General features: G+C 41.3%; 1 protein-coding gene across 1 annotated transcript; it reads left to right on the top strand.

The window, feature by feature from the left end:
• The first annotated feature begins 76 nt into the window (after nucleotides 1-76).
• LOC135706615 (putative gustatory receptor 28a) lies at nucleotides 77-10,215 on the top strand. Its single transcript, XM_065228263.1, has 2 exons — nucleotides 77-1,135; nucleotides 10,117-10,215. The coding sequence occupies exons 1-2, from the start codon at nucleotides 77-79 to the stop codon at nucleotides 10,213-10,215; spliced, it is 1,158 nt and encodes a 385-aa protein (XP_065084335.1).
• The last annotated feature ends 7,806 nt before the right edge of the window (nucleotides 10,216-18,021 follow it).

Here is an 18,021-nt window from a genome sequence, read left to right as displayed (position 1 = left end):
CCAAATAATAACGCGCTTGCAGACACCAGTCTTGCTGTAGCAGTCGACCAATCAACCAACTAGTTCTAGCTTTATAATGACGATTATTGGTTGGATTCGGGATCTCATCCATCCCAAAAACTTCTTCGAAGCCCAGCGTCCAATTATAACAGTAACATTTTTTGGTGGATTAACTCCGTTCACACTTGTAAAACATGGACGTGGTGTAGTTTTGCAGTGTACTACCTTCGGGTTTTTCAACTCTTTTCTACATACCATATTATTCATCATGTGCTACGTTATCTCAATCTCCAAACAGGAGAGCATTACTGGATATTTGGTAAATTCCGAGATAAGCAACCTAGGGGATATTCTACAGGCTGCAACTGGAATTGGAGCACTTTTAATGACCTTTTTCTACAGCATCATTAAGCGGCAAAACCTCATCGATGCTTTTAACTCTTTAGCCGGAACTGACCGACACTTCGAAGAGATTGGTGTGCAAATCAGTTATAAGACCAGTCTTCTTCGCAACTGCGCGGTGGTGATAATACAATTTTTGATCCAGGTTACCTACAATGCTACATGTTTTTCAATTATGATCAGTTCCGGTTTGATTATATGCGGTACAGTGTGGATGTCTTTCCTGTTACCGTTTATGATGATATCAATGATCACCATTTTGTTCGTTTCTTTGATCAATCAAAGCAAGTATCGCTTCTACCTTTTGAACAAGATCCTCGTATCTCTGCATGACAAGAAAATTGAAAAGCGAATCCTACTCTTCAGCGGCAAGAAAGATATAATTGAGGTAGAAAAAAATCAAAAAAAATTCTGGATATCATCGGTATTTCCCAGCATGCAGCGTAGCACGGCCGACGTTATCAATCGGGTGGCCAGCATACATAGCGAAATTTGTGACGCCTGCGATTGTATTGAAGAGTATTTCAAGGTGCAAATGTTGACACTGATAGCCATTTCGTTCGTGATATGTGTCTTCGACTTGTACTACATTTTGGAGGCGATTTTCACCGATGGTGCCGTCAATTCATTGTTCAGCAAGTTGCAGCTTGTGACGTTCTTCTTCTATCAAGGATTGGTTCACATCGTTGGTGTAATGAAAATAGTTTACGTAAGCAGTTTGGCAGCACGAGAGGTATGTTTATTTATTTTACTATTACCAGCTTACCCCAGTTCTCAGTAAACTCGATAAACCGTCTTTTGGCTGAATAGAGCTGACATGTGCTTTATGTTAGGCAGATAAACAGCTGGAAAATGCGTACCATTGTATAGTGTACAATGTCCCCAAACCGTATTTAGAAAACGTGTGTTGCATGTTTACGCTGTTGCATGTTAGGTTAAGGGTGTCTTCGAGTAAGTTGTTATTTATGTTTGACCAATCTTTTGAAGCAAGTGAAATTAGGGTGGTTATAAAGTACAAAATATAGATAGAAAAGCATGATGTTCTACAAAGTTGTAGAACAATTAATTTGTAGCAACTTTGCTCTGATTACAAATTTTCTGTCTCTAATGGCTACCGTCTTGTACTGGTTTTAAGAAGGTTACTTAGGATGATCGAATAAGAATCAGTTTTTTTTTTTACAATAACTTTTTATACTTTGATTTTAATTTTGCAAATGTTATTTGCTGGAGCAACTTAGTTGCGATCTCTTTCTGTTTGAAACATATAAACGATTTATGTGTTGTGTTTGTGATTATAGTTTATGACATGACGTGTAATAAGTATTAAAAAATTGGAGAGGGGAGTCGTTTTTGTTTAACTCATTCAACTGTCATTACATCAAGGGTGCAAAATACATGACGATAATGTTTTACAGCTCGCCTGTCCCGTTGCCGTGAAGGATACTTGTTCAAAGTATTGCCACGCACTTTGCACTCATGGGGTTCTGACAGTTAATTAACTTTTGAAAAGGACGTAATTGATAATAACTTTCCGAATAAAAGAGGTAGCTGCTTAGTTGCTTCAGAAAAATGTGCGCCATCAAATTTGTCAAATTTGCATCATTTGCCAGAAATCAGCAAGCTAGTTTAACATAAATTGTTTTGCAACTTTGTTAATAATTACTATCTTAAAGAACTAAAAAGATGATATTTTAAACTCAATAACCATACGCACCACCCTATTTTCAATATATGTTTTGAATAGGTAAATAGTGTCTTCGAGAGACTTTTCCATTTTTTTCTTCGCCTGTCGTTCGACGTGAATTAAATAAGGGTGGTTTGGAAGTTCAAAATATTCACTTTTTAGTAACAGATCGGCACAATGCTGAACAAATATGTATAACAATTTATCTGAAGCTACTTTGCTGAAGACATCAATTGTCTAATGTTGCACGTTTCAAACTGGTTTGTTACAAGTATCATACCCCTATAAAATCGGTTTTATTAAATTAACTTTTTACATATTTATTTCTAGTAGATGATTTATTGTAAGGACTTTCAGAACATTTGATGGTGATTTTCAGAGTTAGTTGGAAATGCTAACTAACATGAAGCTTTATTGCGATAATTTATTAGCTAGATAATGGTATTAGAAGAGAGTAGCTAGATAGTTCCGTTAGAGTACGGCAGTATGAAAATAGAATAGAAGTTGAAATTGAGCGAAGGGCCATTAATGCAACAGTGCAAGCCAAATGCATACTCTTTGCCTTACCCGGACGATATACGCGGAGATTTGAAGTATGTCTTCAAATCTACAGTCAAAAAGTGTGCGCTTGACTTTGCTCAAATACTGTTTGTGGCTGTGGAATAGTTCTAACGACGTTGCATCACTACCTACAGCCCTACGTTGCCGAAAGCATTTTCAGTTGATGGTGTGTTATAATCAACTCGGAGGCAACTTGACAACTCCAGTATATTGCCAGTGTACCCCGAAAATTGGTGCTGGTGGTTCTGTCAAACTCACAAATTTCAGAAATGTTATCTCAAGAGGGCGAATTCGGAGATGATGTTACTGTAAACTGATTATGTATTGTGCATACTACTGAGAATCAAACCGATATCAGTCCCTTGGATCAATGGAGTTTCTATGTCGCTAATATTAATTTTGACGTCGGACGTCGCGTGTCCGGTTTGGTGGGCGTGTGACAATAAGATGCATTTTAAACTTTAATTTTATTTACTGTACATCATTTCCGAATTCGCTCTATTGAGATAACACTTCTGAAATTTGTGAGTTTGACAGAACCACCAGCACCAATTTTCGGGGTACACTGGCAATATACTGGAGTGGTCCCCGAGTTGAGTATTGGATGCAACCTCTTACATTATTTTATAGATATACTAGCTGAGTGTACCCGGCTTTGCTCGAGATTCAATATTAGCTGGAGTTTATGCACCGATTAAAAAAATGCTATATTTATCTGATTTACTTGTATGGGAGCCCCCCTTACAGAGGAGGAAGTGGTCTCGATCCATCACAAGAACCTTTCCAGGCCCCAAAAACCCCTGCATACAAATTTTCACGTCGATCGATTCTGTAGTTGCCGAGTCTATAAGGGTCAGATAGACAGACAGACAGAAATACATTTTTAGATACAGCTATCCCCCGAAGAACGCGTTACCCACTGAGTTGCACCCACCGCCTTTTCTCGGCGGGGTTTCAACCAGTCGGTCTGATTTTTTGCATGTGAGTAGTGCCAATGGAGAACTAGTCTCTCGCAGAAAATCGGAGCGCTTGGTTGAAAACCCACCGAGAAAAAGCCGTGGGTAGAACTCAGTGGGTAACGCGTTCTTCGGGAGATAGCTGTATATAGATTTTAAATTTCACTATATATTTTATTTACTATATTATTTTTCCATGATTATATTTAAATGTATACTGTAAATTACAAAAATGCTAAGACGGAAGGGAGCATCAGGGCATCATGGAAGTTGTAACTGGACAATGGAGTGGAGTGCCAACCAGAGTCTAGGAGGGAATGTGTACTGTCATTTAAGATAGTTACATTTCACTTCAACAGTTGCAATGAATTTGACGCGCTCTTCTTAAACAAACCATCCCGTGGAAAGCTTAAAATATATTGCGAATTTCGTTATTCGTTTTGTTGGATCATATTATTGGAAGGAGATTCTCTTATTCCCACGGGTTTCGCGGAAGTGTCTCTGCTTACGGGCCCGTCCGACCCCTTTTGGCCCTTCATACAGTAGTATGTTGAATTCAGAATGATGACGAAATTTGATCTTGCTGTTGAGTGGAGCCGCATGCAGGGTAAGACCCAAGCTAGGATGATGGCTACTTACATACATATACATAAAGGGTGATACGGTCAAAATTTGGGCAATATCAACTTGACGTATTTCTTTCAATTTTGCATTTAAAAAACCTGAACACCCCTCATTTTGAAGGTGTGTGTGTGTAGAATGTTGCTCCTATTTTGATTTTGGAATTCACTCTTCAGTTGTCAAAATGCCGTCCAAGCAAGAAGAGCAGCGTATCAAAATTTTGCTCGCGCATCGCGAAAATCCGAGCTACTCGCACGCAAAGTTGGCAAAATCGCTAAAAGTTGCCAAATCAACCGTTACAAATGTAATTAAAGTGTTTGGGGAACGTTTGTCGACAGCCAGGAAGTCTGGATCGGGGGGAAATCGAAAACCGGAAGCCGCTGAGACGACAAAGAGAGTTGCCGGTAGTTTCAAGCGAAACCCTAACCTCTCTCTCCGAGATGCCGCAAATAAGCTGGGTGTATCGTCTACAACCGTGCATCGAGCCAAAAAACGAGCCGGACTATCGACTTACAAGAAGGTAGTGACTCCAAATCACGATGATAAACAAAATACGACGGCCAAAGCGCGATCCCGGAGGCTGTACACGACGATGCTGACGAAGTTTGACTGCGTGGTAATGGACGACGAAACCTACGTCAAAGCCGACTACAAGCAGCTTCCGGGACAGGAGTTTTATACGGCAAAAGGAAGGGGAAAGGTAGCAGATGTTTTCAAGCACATGAAACTGTCAAAGTTCGCAAAGAAATATCTGGTTTGGCAAGCCATCTGTACCTGTGGCTTGAAAAGCAGCATTTTCATAGCTTCCGGGACTGTCAACCAAGAAATTTACGTGAAAGAGTGTTTGAATAAACGTCTGCTGCCTTTCCTGAAGAAACACGGTTGTTCCGTACTGTTTTGGCCGGATTTGGCATCTTGCCATTACGGTAAAAAGGCCATGGAGTGGTACGCCGCCAACAACGTGCAGGTGGTTCCCAAGGACAAGAACCCTCCCAACACGCCAGAGCTCCGCCCAATTGAGAAATACTGGGCTATTGTCAAGCGGAACCTACAGAAGACCAAAAAAACTGCTAAGGGCGAGCAGCAGTTCAAGGCAAACTGGCTTTCTGCGGCGAAGAAGGTGGACAAGGTGGCTGTACAAAATCTGATGGCAGGGGTCAAGCGTAAGGCCCGGCAATTCGGATTTGGAAAAGCGGAAGCATAACTGAATATTTTTCCTGAATTTTATACTAATTGAACTTGAAAACTTTAATTTGATTTTTTAAATAAACGATTTCACCGATTTACACGCGTTTTCCCTTGACCAAATTTTGACCGTATCACCCTTTACATTAAAAGAAACGCCTTTGTACAAAAGTTAAATAAGTATAAAAAATGTGCACACCAGGCGTTGGTCATGGGAAAAATCTTTTCAAAAAATAATGCAACAGGTCCATCCAAAATTGCCATCCTTATATCGATGGATATCATGATGACAAAATATAACCAGCTGAACTATCGTATCAAGGCTTCAAGTTCAGTCCGCATCGTGCTTTCTTGTCGTACGGATCTTTTTGCTTTTAGCTTATGAAATTTTTACCTAAATTTAAAACACATTTGAACAGCACTTTTAAGTGTAAATTTTCTTCCTTGTTCGACTGTTATTCCTCTTCGATCCTTGTTTGGACGCTACCCGAGGTAATCCTGCTTGGATATCGATTTGGAAAATTCCTCTTCGATCCTTCAGATTCTTATAGTAATCTGCTTAGAAGCCGATTTGGATAAAAGTTTTACTGCCATAGCGCCTAAGCACAAATGAAAAGGGCGATCTCTTGATCCCCTTTCTGATGAAATTAATTTGAGCAATCAAATTTGATTTGCTCACGAATGATGAGAATGATCCATCATCCAGTAAATATTCTAGTAAACTTTCCCGGCTTAATGTCATGAAGGAAAATAATCCCTCTATTGTGGTAGCCACTTCCGATTTCCATGCTCTTCGCATGGAACTTTTGAACTTCGTGAAATCCAAGTTTTCATTGTGAATTGGCCTCCGGGGTGAATGCCGTGTATTGGCTAAAACCTTGAAAGGATTCAAATGTCTTCTCAAGTATCTTACTGAGAAGCAGCACCAATATTTTACTTACGACACCAAAACTGAACGTGTGTTCAAGGTTGTCATGAAAGGTCTGGCCAATGATGAATCCCTGGATCAGACGAAAGATGAACTGGCAAAATTACTTGGAGTTGAACCAGTCCAAGTAATCAAAATGATATTGAAATCCCGTCCTGTTTAAAATCATTCCAACATCAACGCCACCGCTATAGCAGCGCCGGTGGTGTAGTGGTAAGCGTGATTACCGTTGGTCCCCGGTTTATGAGTTGATGGGTCGATAGGTAGGGTCCAGGTGTGGAAGCTGCCTTCCTGGCGTCGGTAGCATTGGTGCTCAGGACGGAAAACAAGATCGACGGAAAAACAAATCAAGAAAAAAAAAACGCCACCGTTATCACTGATGGCAGCTTCAAGAACCAATGAACTTGCCAGAGGATTGTATGTTTCATCGTCCATGATAACACACGCCAATCTTCCACACAGTAGGTTTAGCTTAGCATATAGCTTTTGAGCCCTCGGTTTGACGGATGCTTGTTTCTGACAGATGCTTGTTTCTGACTCCATTTCGGCTTCTTCAGGTCCTTGAACGTTTTCAACCCGTTCCTTGCCTTGGCACGTGTTTATTGGCTAGCCAGATGGGCTAGTTTAAGGGATTCGCCTAACCTCTGGTCTAGCCACGGAGATCGTCTGGGGTGGGCTACACTCGCCTCTTTTGTTGGCTAGCTCGAGACGCTAGAGCTTCAAGGTCGGCTCCTGGCTTGTCGATACTGATTCGTAGCACAAAAACACCTTTTTTGAAGTTTCAACTATTTTATTAGTCACGGTATCGGTGTCTGTAGTGTGGGTGTATGTAGTGCTGGCCAGGAATGATGGGATTCTACACCAGGTGGGGTTTCTCGGGTTTGAATTCATAATGATTACACATATACCCTATTCCTCGCTCTCGCTATCTCCTGATATATCTTGCTCGAAGTGAATCAGTAGCGTACAGGAATCAAAACGGTAACACACGTTGGACGTTACTCTTCGATGTTCTCAGTTTTTTGGCCAAATCTCGAACAGAGGCACTTTTCTTATTAACGAAAGCATCCATTGACGGCAATTGAATGTACAGGAAGGCAACTTCCACACCTGCGTAGGATATCACACCCATTCAACAACACATGGGCCGGGACCAACAGCTTTACTTCCCTTTCGAAGGAAGACGTGACCAGAGATTTTTATGCCTCAGAAAAATCCCACAGACCTCAGCTCGGATTTAACCCAGACCAATTGGGACGAGAAAGCAGTCACGCTTATCACTACACCACCGGCGCCGGCTAGTGTGAACCTCATCCTGAGGCATCAGAAACTAAGCAGACCGGATCCAGGTTGGAACTGAATAATAAACAAATTCGCTATTACTTCCTCCATCTTCACCAACTTCCTTACTGATAGAATGAGAATAATGCACCAGTTCTGCACGATTTGTTTGCGCTTTTGTAAATAAAAAAACATCAATACCCATCGATGAACAGCTGATAAACTTCATCGAGGTAGAAAAGACGGTGAATTGAAAGTGTGCTTATACTTGCTGGGACGCCCTATAAGTGATTTTAAGATGCGTGAGGTTCTGAATTGTGGCGCTCTGAAAGAAATATTGACAGGTTTTATGTTCTTCAACTATTTTTGTTTGCATTACTTATGCGTGAAGTAAACGATTTACCTGCTCTTCATCCATCGTATAAAAAATTACCCCTTTAAGTCTGTTATTTATTATTTGACGCTTAGCATCATCAACTAGGATTTACAGTGTATCTCAAAATTGAGCGTACAGATGTCCTTAAATTTTAGAAAACCAGCTATAAAAGCACAATTTAAAAATATACGTTTCTGAACTGCTGGCTGCTGAATCATCATGAATTTATCAATTATTGGTACAGTGTTGGGCTGATTTGGTTGCGTTTATTAAATGTAAGAGCTAGTTAAGAAAAACGCCTTTCCTTGAAAACCAAAATATCTTGAAATATAATTAAATAAATTTATTTTTATTTTGCTCATTTTTAGTCATAATAAAGATCATATTCCACTAATTTTACTAAAATTCTTCAACTAGGTGAAAAGTTGTAAATCGAGCGTTTAACTAAAATAAATCAAAATTCATACAGATTCTTCCAACAGTGGCACCAGTGGTGTAGTGGTAAGCCTGATAACCTCTCACCCAGCAGGTCTGGGTTCGATTCCAGTCAGCGGCGCCGGGATGTTTTGAGACATAACATCTCTGATCACGTCTTCTGTCAGGTGTAGGAGCTGCCTCCCTGGCATCGGTAGCATTGGTGCTAAGCACGGAAAACAAATCAAGGAAAAAAAGGTTCTTCCTATAAAGTTCAAAACTAAAGCGATAAATCAATAAACATCTGTTTAACCACCAGCCAAGATTTAAAAAAAATATATACATCTATTCACAATGTTTCAAAAAATGTTCCACTAGGGTGTAGGCTCAATGTTGCGATGCACTGTATGTGTTAAACAAATACTTTACTACATTTTATTGCAACTCACAAGTATTTGTTCTAATTATAACATCTAATGATTTCATAACACCATAGAACATTTTTTATAGCAAATGAGTCGAAGCAACCCTGGTTATGGGCTTTCAAGTCTGCCGTTCAATATCACTTTGTAAGGTAGACGATAACATCATTACGGAACGAAACTTTGAGACGATAACGGAAACGTATCAAACATTATTGAAAAGTTGGAAGTAACTCAAGAAATCCCAGGAAGTATTTGCGGCCATTACCAAAACAAATTATGTGTTTGAAGACATGAACCCCAACCCAGAGTGAACATTTTAAAGTGATGTTTTAATACGTCCAAAATGCATACATATGGCCAGTGTTCGGAAAAACTCAGTGTGAGTTTATGCGCCTATGAGTTTTGCCTTGCAAAATTTAACAGCGGAAAATCACGGCTGAATTTTCAAGATCAAAAATTCATTGCTTAATATGTTGACGCTATTCATTGTTATAACTATTGTTTTTGCATCAGAGGATGGAAAACTAGCACAACATCCATAAGCATGCTATTAATTGACATTTAAGCGGTTGCTCTAAGTTTTAAGCTGGAATGATTTTTCGGCCTTGTGACTGTGAGTCCGTGTATATGAGAATCTCAAGCATAAGTTTTGCTTGCCATATTCGTACGTGAGTTTATTCTCTCAGAAAGCCTTCATGAATGCGATTTGAGAATGATTTTTCGAACACTGCATATGGCTATCGTTTGGTAATGCAAATATTGAATGAACTTGAAAAGGAACATAACTGAATATTACCAAGTGTATGTGTTCGGATAGTTATAATTCAATTAAAGGGTGTCCCACATCAAATTGCATGACGGATAAAACGCTGTAGAAAATTACCCATTGAGTTTTTTCTCGTGAAAATTTGGGTAGAAGTAGTTTAGAGTGTATTGTTTACACTGTATTTTTATCGTTGTCAGTTTTTCGAAAGTTGGAAAAAAATGGCGTCACCCGAAAAGCAATGTCCCGAATTTATTTTGCCCAAGCACCTGGAAAATCCTCAACTCTCTCATCGGGTCATTGGTAAATAACTCGGAATCGTGTAGTCAACGGTGAGTCGTGTGATTAAACGTTACTACGAAATTCTGAGCATCGAACGGAAGAAGAAATAATGCGGTCAGAATGGATGTTCAATTGATGATCAGGATCACAAGCGTGCGTGAAAGCGTTTAAGCGGAATCCCAATGCTTCGGTCAGGGATATGGCCAAAAAGTTGAATCTGTCCAAGTCTTTCGTTCAGAGAGCCAAGGATCGGGAGGGACTGCATACGTACAAAGTGCAGAAGGCTCCAAATTGTGACGAACGTCAAAATACGGTGGGAAAGTCACCCAAATGCTGACGAAGCCTCATTGTCTCATCATGGATGATGAGACTTACGTCAAGGCGGACTTCCGGCAGCTTCCGGGGCAACTTTTTTTTACCGCTTGATGTTCCGGAGGAAGTTAGCAAGCAGAAACTTTCAAAGTTTGCCAAGAAATAAATAATTTGGCAAGCGATCTGCTCATGTGGCAAACGGAGTGCGCCGTTCGTGACTGACCGGGACTGTAAACGGGGAGTTCTACCTCAAGGAGTGTCTACAGAAGCGTCTGTTTCCTCTGTTGAAGCAACACGAGGGCCCTAAGATCTTCTGGCTGGATCTAGCTTCGTGCCACTATTCAAATGTTGTCCTGGAGTGGTACAAAGCCAACGGGGTCACTTTCGTACCCAAGGACATGAACACCCCCCCCCCCCCCCCAACGCACCGGAACTAAGGCTCATCGAATAATACTGGGCTATTATGAAGCAGGCACTACGGAAGCATCCCAAGGAGGTCAAATCTGAGGCAGACATGAAGAAAAAGTGGGTTTCCGTAGCTGCAGCTAAATGTTGTACAGAACCTAATGAGTGGAGTTAAGCGTAAGGTAAATGTGGTGAATGAAATAAATATGCCAAAAGCTTACTAATACATTATATTTTATTGCCTGAAAGAATGAAAATGAAAGGTCAACTAAGCAACTTTCTACAGCGTTTTTTTCGGGATGCAATTTGATGTGGGACACACTTTATGTGTTCACTCAACTTCAACATAATCAAAATCATTATTGATACGTCCGGTTCCATTCGTCAACTTCTACTATATTTTCTTATTTTGCAAATACGTCAAAACTGAAGCTTTACACAAATGGCCGTTGTCATGGCTTGATTTGCCTAGTAAAATCATCCATCATAACGGCTATTTGCGGATTCTAACAATCTTGTCCTTAAGCCTGCCCTCTACTATTTGTTCTTTGAGCACTCCCATTTTAGCATTCGTATAATGCGTGGTATGCTCAGGAAAAAGGCTATCAGGGGACAATATCATTCCATACAAAATTGCAAATCATTTCATGTAACGCAAATACACACCTTCAGACAAGAACCATCGAAAACACCGTTATCTAGTACTTCAATCAAACCAGTAAATATGCGTATGCTTATGTCCAAATTGATCAAAATATACATGATAACACAATGTTCTATGTCATCATCATCAAGCACCGCTCATGAATTGTGTATGTCATTTGCTGTGGATTAAAGGATCAATCATGGAGAATAATTAGTGAACGAGTCCTCATCGTAAAACTGTTCTAACCCCACCAACATAGAACAAATAATTCACTACTGCTAGTTTAGATTGACTGACTACACATAACTTTTAAGTATGAAATGTCATGATCCATTTAATTATGAGCATGTAAAGCGTATTCTAACACCCACTAGCTCATGTTAATAATTACCGATATGAAACATATCGCACAGCGGTTCACATCTGCAAAAAGACGGCAGAATGCTTTAAAGGAGTATATTTCAAGAAAATAAAAAAGGATTACAACCAATGGGGAAAATTATGGAGGGTCATTAGGCCGAAAGTCATTAGCATTGATGTAAATAACGAGGGGCGGTTGGTACCTGGCTCCCCCCAGATCTAGCAACCGGTGAACACTCGTGTTTATTTCAGTTACCGTGGGGATGTAATTTGTGATTAGCCCCGGTCCCTTTCAAATTGTATCATTATTTATGTATGGTCCTAATATTTGAAATGACGTTTCACATTCATCTAGTGGTGGCCGATTTTCATTCGAATAATCGATTAATCGATTAACGAACCGAAAAGTAAAATATTTGTAATCGGTTATTTATATCATGCCGATATAAGCATTAACACTCTCATTGGTGGAAAAATGGCAGCACAGCGAACAAAAAAAAAAATCGATTAGTTGTTAATCGAGTAATTAAAAATGGGACATCTCTGATTTTGGTGTGATTGTTTTGATCAAAATGAGCGCAAAATTTCATCTCTACCGAGGGGGCAGCAAAACCACAAAATTACCTTAAATACGGGGGGTATTCATTGGATGAAAGGGACCGTGAAAGAGGACTCTAAAATAGAAAGTTTTTCTCCCGACAGTTTCATCTTAGTATTCATCTTTGGATCTAGGGTTGCTATTGAAAAGATCAGTAACTTCAGAATGCATTTTTTCCACCAGAAGTATTGAAAAAGGAATCAAACGACTATTGTTGAAATTTATTATCAGATGCGGATCTTCATTCTGCTGAACCAGCAATCTAGTGAGAATGTTTAGAATGGTACTTGATCAATCTGTAATCAAATCTAGGGAACATTATAGAAATATTCATTTAGATGGAGAGCTACAAATACTTCCTGACCTTGAACAAATATTTTTAACATTGTGTTTCTGATACTCAACCTAACCATTCTGATTGCCTCTCACTCCAAAAAGCCTGGGTTCAATCCCAGTCGGTGCCGCCGGGATTTTCTGAGGGAAGTAAAGCCGTTGGTCCCCGGTCCATGAGTTGATGGGTCGATAGGTAGGGTCCAGGTGTGGGTGCTGCCTCGCTGGCATTGGTACTCAGTACGGAAAACAAATCAACATACATACATTTATTTGTACAACATCACATGTAAGATAAGACATAATCAACAATAGTACGCCGCAATACTCGGTTTGCGGCTGCCGTTCTCCATCCTCGGTCATGCCCAATGCTCGCTAGATCGCGCTATACCTGGTCCGCCCATCGTGCTCTCTGCGCTCCACGCCTTCTTGTGCCAACCGGATCAGTAGCGAACACCAACTTTGCAGGGTTGTTGTCCGGCATTCTTGCAACATGCCCTGCCCACCGCATCCTTCCGGCTTTGGCCACCTTCTGGATGCTGGGTTCGCCGTAGAGTGCAGCGAGCTCGTGGTTCATTCTTCGCCGCCACTCACCGTTCTCCTGCACACCGCCGAAGATCGTCCTTAGCACACGTCGCTCGAAAACTCCGAGTGCTTGCAGGTCCTCCTCCAGCATAGTCCATGTCTCGTGTCCATAGAGGACCACCGGTCTTATTAGCGTTCTGTACATGGTACATTTGGTGCGGGGGTGAATCTTTTTTGACCGTAGTTTCTTCTGAAGCCCGTAGTAGGCACGACTTCCACTGATGATGCGCCTTCGTATTTCACGACTAACATTGTTGTCAGCCGTCAGTAAGGACCCACGGTAAACGAATTCCTCCACTACCTCGAAAGTATCCCCGTCTATCGTGACATTACTTCCTAGACGAATCCTGTTATGTTCGGTTCCGCCTACTAGCATGTACTTTGTTTTTAACGCACTCACCACCAGTCCGACCAATCAGCAAACAAAGCAGCAATCGTGTTTCAGGCGGGTGAATAGTTCTGCCACCGTTCCAAATGTTCTTGCGATAATGTTCATGTCGTCCGCAAAGCACACAAATTGACCGGATTTCGTGAAAATCGTACCCCGGCTGTTGAGCCCGGATCGTCGCATTACACCTTCTAGAGCGATGTTGAAGAGCAGGCATGAGAGTCTGTCACCTTGTCGCAGTCTCCGGCGAGATTCGAATGATTACCCTAGACTAGAAGGTCCCGAAATAACGTGCTCAACTTTTTGGCTCAGCTCTGGTACTCTCTTCGGTCCCAAGCTAATCGATTCACCCCTCGAAACATAGGAAAAACCAATAACCCTTCAATTTATCTGTCAAACTTTCATAGCGAATCAAAACAAACATTGTATTACTAGAATTTCGTAGTACTAGAATTTCGACTAGAATGGGGTACGTTAATTGTTTGCTTGGGACCAATAGGCTAGTCAAGTAGTGAGCCAATTTTAAATCGTTAGTTTCGTATTGATTGTTGGCGATACCATCCTTACCAGCTGCTTTGTTGTTTTTGAGCTGCTGAATGGCATCCTTAACTTCCCTCAGCGTGGAAGTTGGGTCAGTTCCGTCCTCTGCTGCACTAACGTAGTCGTTTCCTCCATTGCGCTGGTCTCCCGTGCCTACGTTCTCCTCGCCATTCAGGTGCGCATCGAAGTGCTGCTTCCACCTTTCAATCACCTCACGTCTGTCAGTGAGGCTCCCGTCCTTATCCTTGCACATTTCGGCTCGCGACACGAAGCCGTTGTGGGATGCGTTGAGCTTCTGGTAGCACTTACGTGTTTCTTGGTAGCACTTCCGTGTTTGACCATCACCAGGTAGTGGTCAGAGTCGATGTTAGCGCCACGATAGGTCCTGCCGTCGATAATGTCGGAGAACTGCCGTCCATCAATCAGAACGTGGTCGATTTGCGATTCCGTCTGCTGTGATGATCTCCAGGTGTAACGATAGGGGAGGCTGTGTTTGAAGAAGGTGCTACGTATGGCCATGTTCTTGGAGGCGGCGAAATCAATGAGTCGTAGGCCGTTCCTGTTCGTCAGCTGGTGGGCGCTAAACTTTCCATTCGTCGGTCTGAATTCCTCCTCCTAGCCTACCTGAGCGTTTAGGTCTCCTATTATGATCTTGACGTCGTGGCTTGGGCAGCGATTGTACTCGCGGTCGATCTGCGCTTAAAATGCGTCCTTGTCATCATCAGTGCTTCCGGAGTGAGGGCTGTGCACGTTGATTATGCTAAAGTTGAAGAATCGGCCCTTGATCCTCAACCTGCACATTCTTTCGTCGATCGGCCACCAACCGATCACGCGCTTCTGCATTTCGCCCATCACGATGAAAGCTGTGCCCAGCTCGCGTGTGTTGCCGCAACTCTGGTAGATGGTATGATTACCTCTAAGCGTTCACGCCATGGATCATGTCCAACACACTTTCTGCAGAGCTACGATGCCGAATCCGCAGTCCTTCAGTAGATTGGCGATTGGGTGCTCCCGATGAAATTGAGAGATCGACAGTTCCACGTGCCGAGTTTCCAATCGCAAGTCCTATTTCGTCACTGGGGTCGTTGCCGTTGGTCTCGGTTCATATTCGTCTGTTGCTGATTTTCCGTTGCAATGCTTTTTTTACGGCTGGCTCGCAGGGCCTGACACAAACCCTCTAACTTTCCGGAGGACCAGGGTGCACAGTTGTGCTAAGAGTCCTTCACTGGCACTCGGACGTAGATCAGCCGCCCCTAACATGGGGAACAGACGCTTTTGTGAGCCGCTCCTCCTGGAGAACAGACGCTCAGGCTTGCCGAAGCAAAGCCCCCCTTCCCTGTCAGCCTATGACCAAAGTTCCCACCAGGGTTGGTTACCCGATCTTCCCTAAGGTTGCTCACAGTTTCCGGCCGGTACCACGGGGAGGTAGGGATAGGAGTTGCTGGGAAGAGGCTAGTGATCTCAATGGGATTTGAATTGCGCATTACCCAGCATTTACCAACCAGAAGTTGGTAAACAATCAAGGAAAAAACATAAAACCTTATCATTTGCCACGACTTTGAAAATATTTAGAGAAAAATTTATATCTTACAACAAAGCGCTAAAAATTTCTACGAAGGTTCCTGCACTTCCGCAATGTTCCTCAAACTTTAAATTAGTTCCATGAACTCAAACAAAGCTCACTGAACATGTTACCAATTGGACTTATCCGAAGCTTTCGGAGCATGAAGCTCCCTGAATTTTTGGGAAGTTCTGTGAAATCCTGAAAAGTTCCTTCCATCCCTAAGAAGTGTCCTGAGCTTAGACAATTTTTCCATAGCTTACACAAACTGAATTTGTATCAAGATTGATGTTATCATTTTTTCTTAGCTCCCTTTGTTTGACCAAGATTTTTTTTTCCTTGATTTGTTTTTCGTCGATCTTGTTTACCGTGCTTAGCACCAATGCTACCGACGCCAGGGAGGCAGCTCCCACACCTGGACCCTTACCTATCGACCCAACAACTCATGAACCGGGGACCAACGGCTTTACTTCCCATGATCAGATATGTTATGCCTCAGAACATCCCGGCGGCACCAACTGGGATTGAACCCAGACCTGCTGGGGTGAGAGGCAATCACGCTTACCACTACACCATCGGCGCCGCTATTTGACCAAGATCTCAGAATATCCTTGTCAATTTTCAATCTTCCTGGAAGACCTTTAAACTTTCTACGAAATTTCCTGAACATATGTCCTATACAAAGTTTTCAACACTTTCGGAAAGTTTCAAAAATTGTTCATTAGTAGTATCCATGAAAGATACGTACTTCGACTACAATGTGTTTAAACACGGGATTGTGCACGGAGCAAAATTTTCAGTTAGCCGTGCTCGCCCTTTTGCGCGCCAGTAGTGTGTAATAGACTGGTGCAAAATTTGAAATTTTCGCTCCACAGTGCTCAAACGGTTTCAAATTAGGTCCTGCTTAGTCCCCAAAAATTTGAACTACTTTAGTAAAAAAACTGACTTGGCACAAACGATTTCCAGATTATATAGGAATTACTATGGGAAAACTTATGTTTTTGTTTATATCTATCTAACAATTCACCACATCACTGTGCTTTTAAAAATCATAGCAGTGATTGTAGTAAATTTTCTCAGCTACAACTTTGTTGAAAACCACTTTTCAATCAAATGCACGGAACAAACGTTATTAATGATTGAAGTCACTGATGTCTTATGATTATGCTCATCCAACTGTTCAGCAGGCAACATTGGTGTTTCTGGTGAGAAGAATAGAGCACAAATATCATGGCTACTATGTCACACTGCAGAATACAGTGTTGCCCAAAGAACAGCTGCTTGATCATGCCATAAGATTATCAATCTCTCAAACAATTAATAACAATTTAATTTGACATTTGGATGAAAAACGATTTTCCGCAAAGTTGTAGCTTAGACAATTTCCCGTAAGAATAGTTAAAGAAATTTTCGAAAAAGCAATATGGAAAATGGGTAGAAGACAATGAACAAAAAGTTTGGGTTTTCCATAGTAATTTCCATTTAAACTTCAAATGATTTGTGCCAAGCCAGATTCTTACCAAATGAGTTTAAATTTTGGGAGGCTAATCAGGACCTGATTTGAAGCCGTTTGAGCACTGTGGAGTGAAAATTTCAAACTTTGCATCAGTCTAGTGTGCAAGTTGGTAGCCGGCGCGCATGTTTGCAACATTTTGGCGCACAATAGTTTCGGAAATCAGAAATAAATTCCAGAAGTAGCCATTTACAGGGGAAGCCAGAAGGAGCTCGGAAAAACCTTCCAATAGAAGTAAAAAAAAACCAACTGGACAAAATTCCTGAACTAAACGAAAGAAATTTCTGGGAGAAGTTTAATTGAACTTCCTGGAGAAGACGGAAGAAACTTCTTAAGGTAGATTGGAAAAAAAAATCTGGAGCAATTCGGAAGCCAGAGTACTAACAGAACAGTCGAAAGAAACAAGAACATAATTCCGGAAGAAAGAGCTCTTGAGGGATGTTCTAATGATCCAGAAAATTTTCCAAATGGTCATAATACATCCCTGAAGACTCCGCAACGTCCCTGAAGTTTTTGGAACATTCCTGAAATGTACTTAGGAATATTCCATATTTCCTCGGGCTGTTTTGGAGCTTCCCTGATTATAATGAGACTATCAGAATATCTCTTATCAGCTTTGAAGGTCTCTAGACTTTCTTGAAGATTACGAAATTTCGTAAGCGCTCTCACCATTTTCTTGAATTTCTTTTAACATCAGCATTGAAGTTCTCTGATCTTCCCGATTTTTCTAATTTTTAAAAGTTATCAACACTGCCATTAAAAGCACGGAACTTTCCATAAAATGTTCTCACAATTTGCTAATGTTCATGTAACTTTGCTTACGTTTCTTAAATTTGCATGAGCCTCTCGGAACATTGCTGAAGTTTTAAGAAATTGCCTGAGTTTCTCGGAACTCCTATAAAATT

This window comes from Ochlerotatus camptorhynchus, unplaced genomic scaffold, assembly GCF_037179485.1.
Source record: "Ochlerotatus camptorhynchus isolate MF236.1 unplaced genomic scaffold, CSIRO-AGI_Acam_v1.1 ptg000284l, whole genome shotgun sequence".
Taxonomy (NCBI): domain Eukaryota; kingdom Metazoa; phylum Arthropoda; class Insecta; order Diptera; family Culicidae; genus Ochlerotatus; species Ochlerotatus camptorhynchus.
This window is presented reverse-complemented; position numbering and strand designations above follow the sequence as displayed.

Excerpts from the sequence above, each read along its gene's own strand:
- LOC135706615 (XM_065228263.1), top strand. The coding sequence starts at position 77 with ATGACGATTATTGGTTGGATTCGGGATCTCATCCATCCCAAAAACTTC. Across the intron at positions 1,136-10,116 it reads GCAGTTTGGCAGCACGAGAG|AGAGCCAAGGATCGGGAGGG; the intron begins GTATGTTTATTT and ends TCTTTCGTTCAG.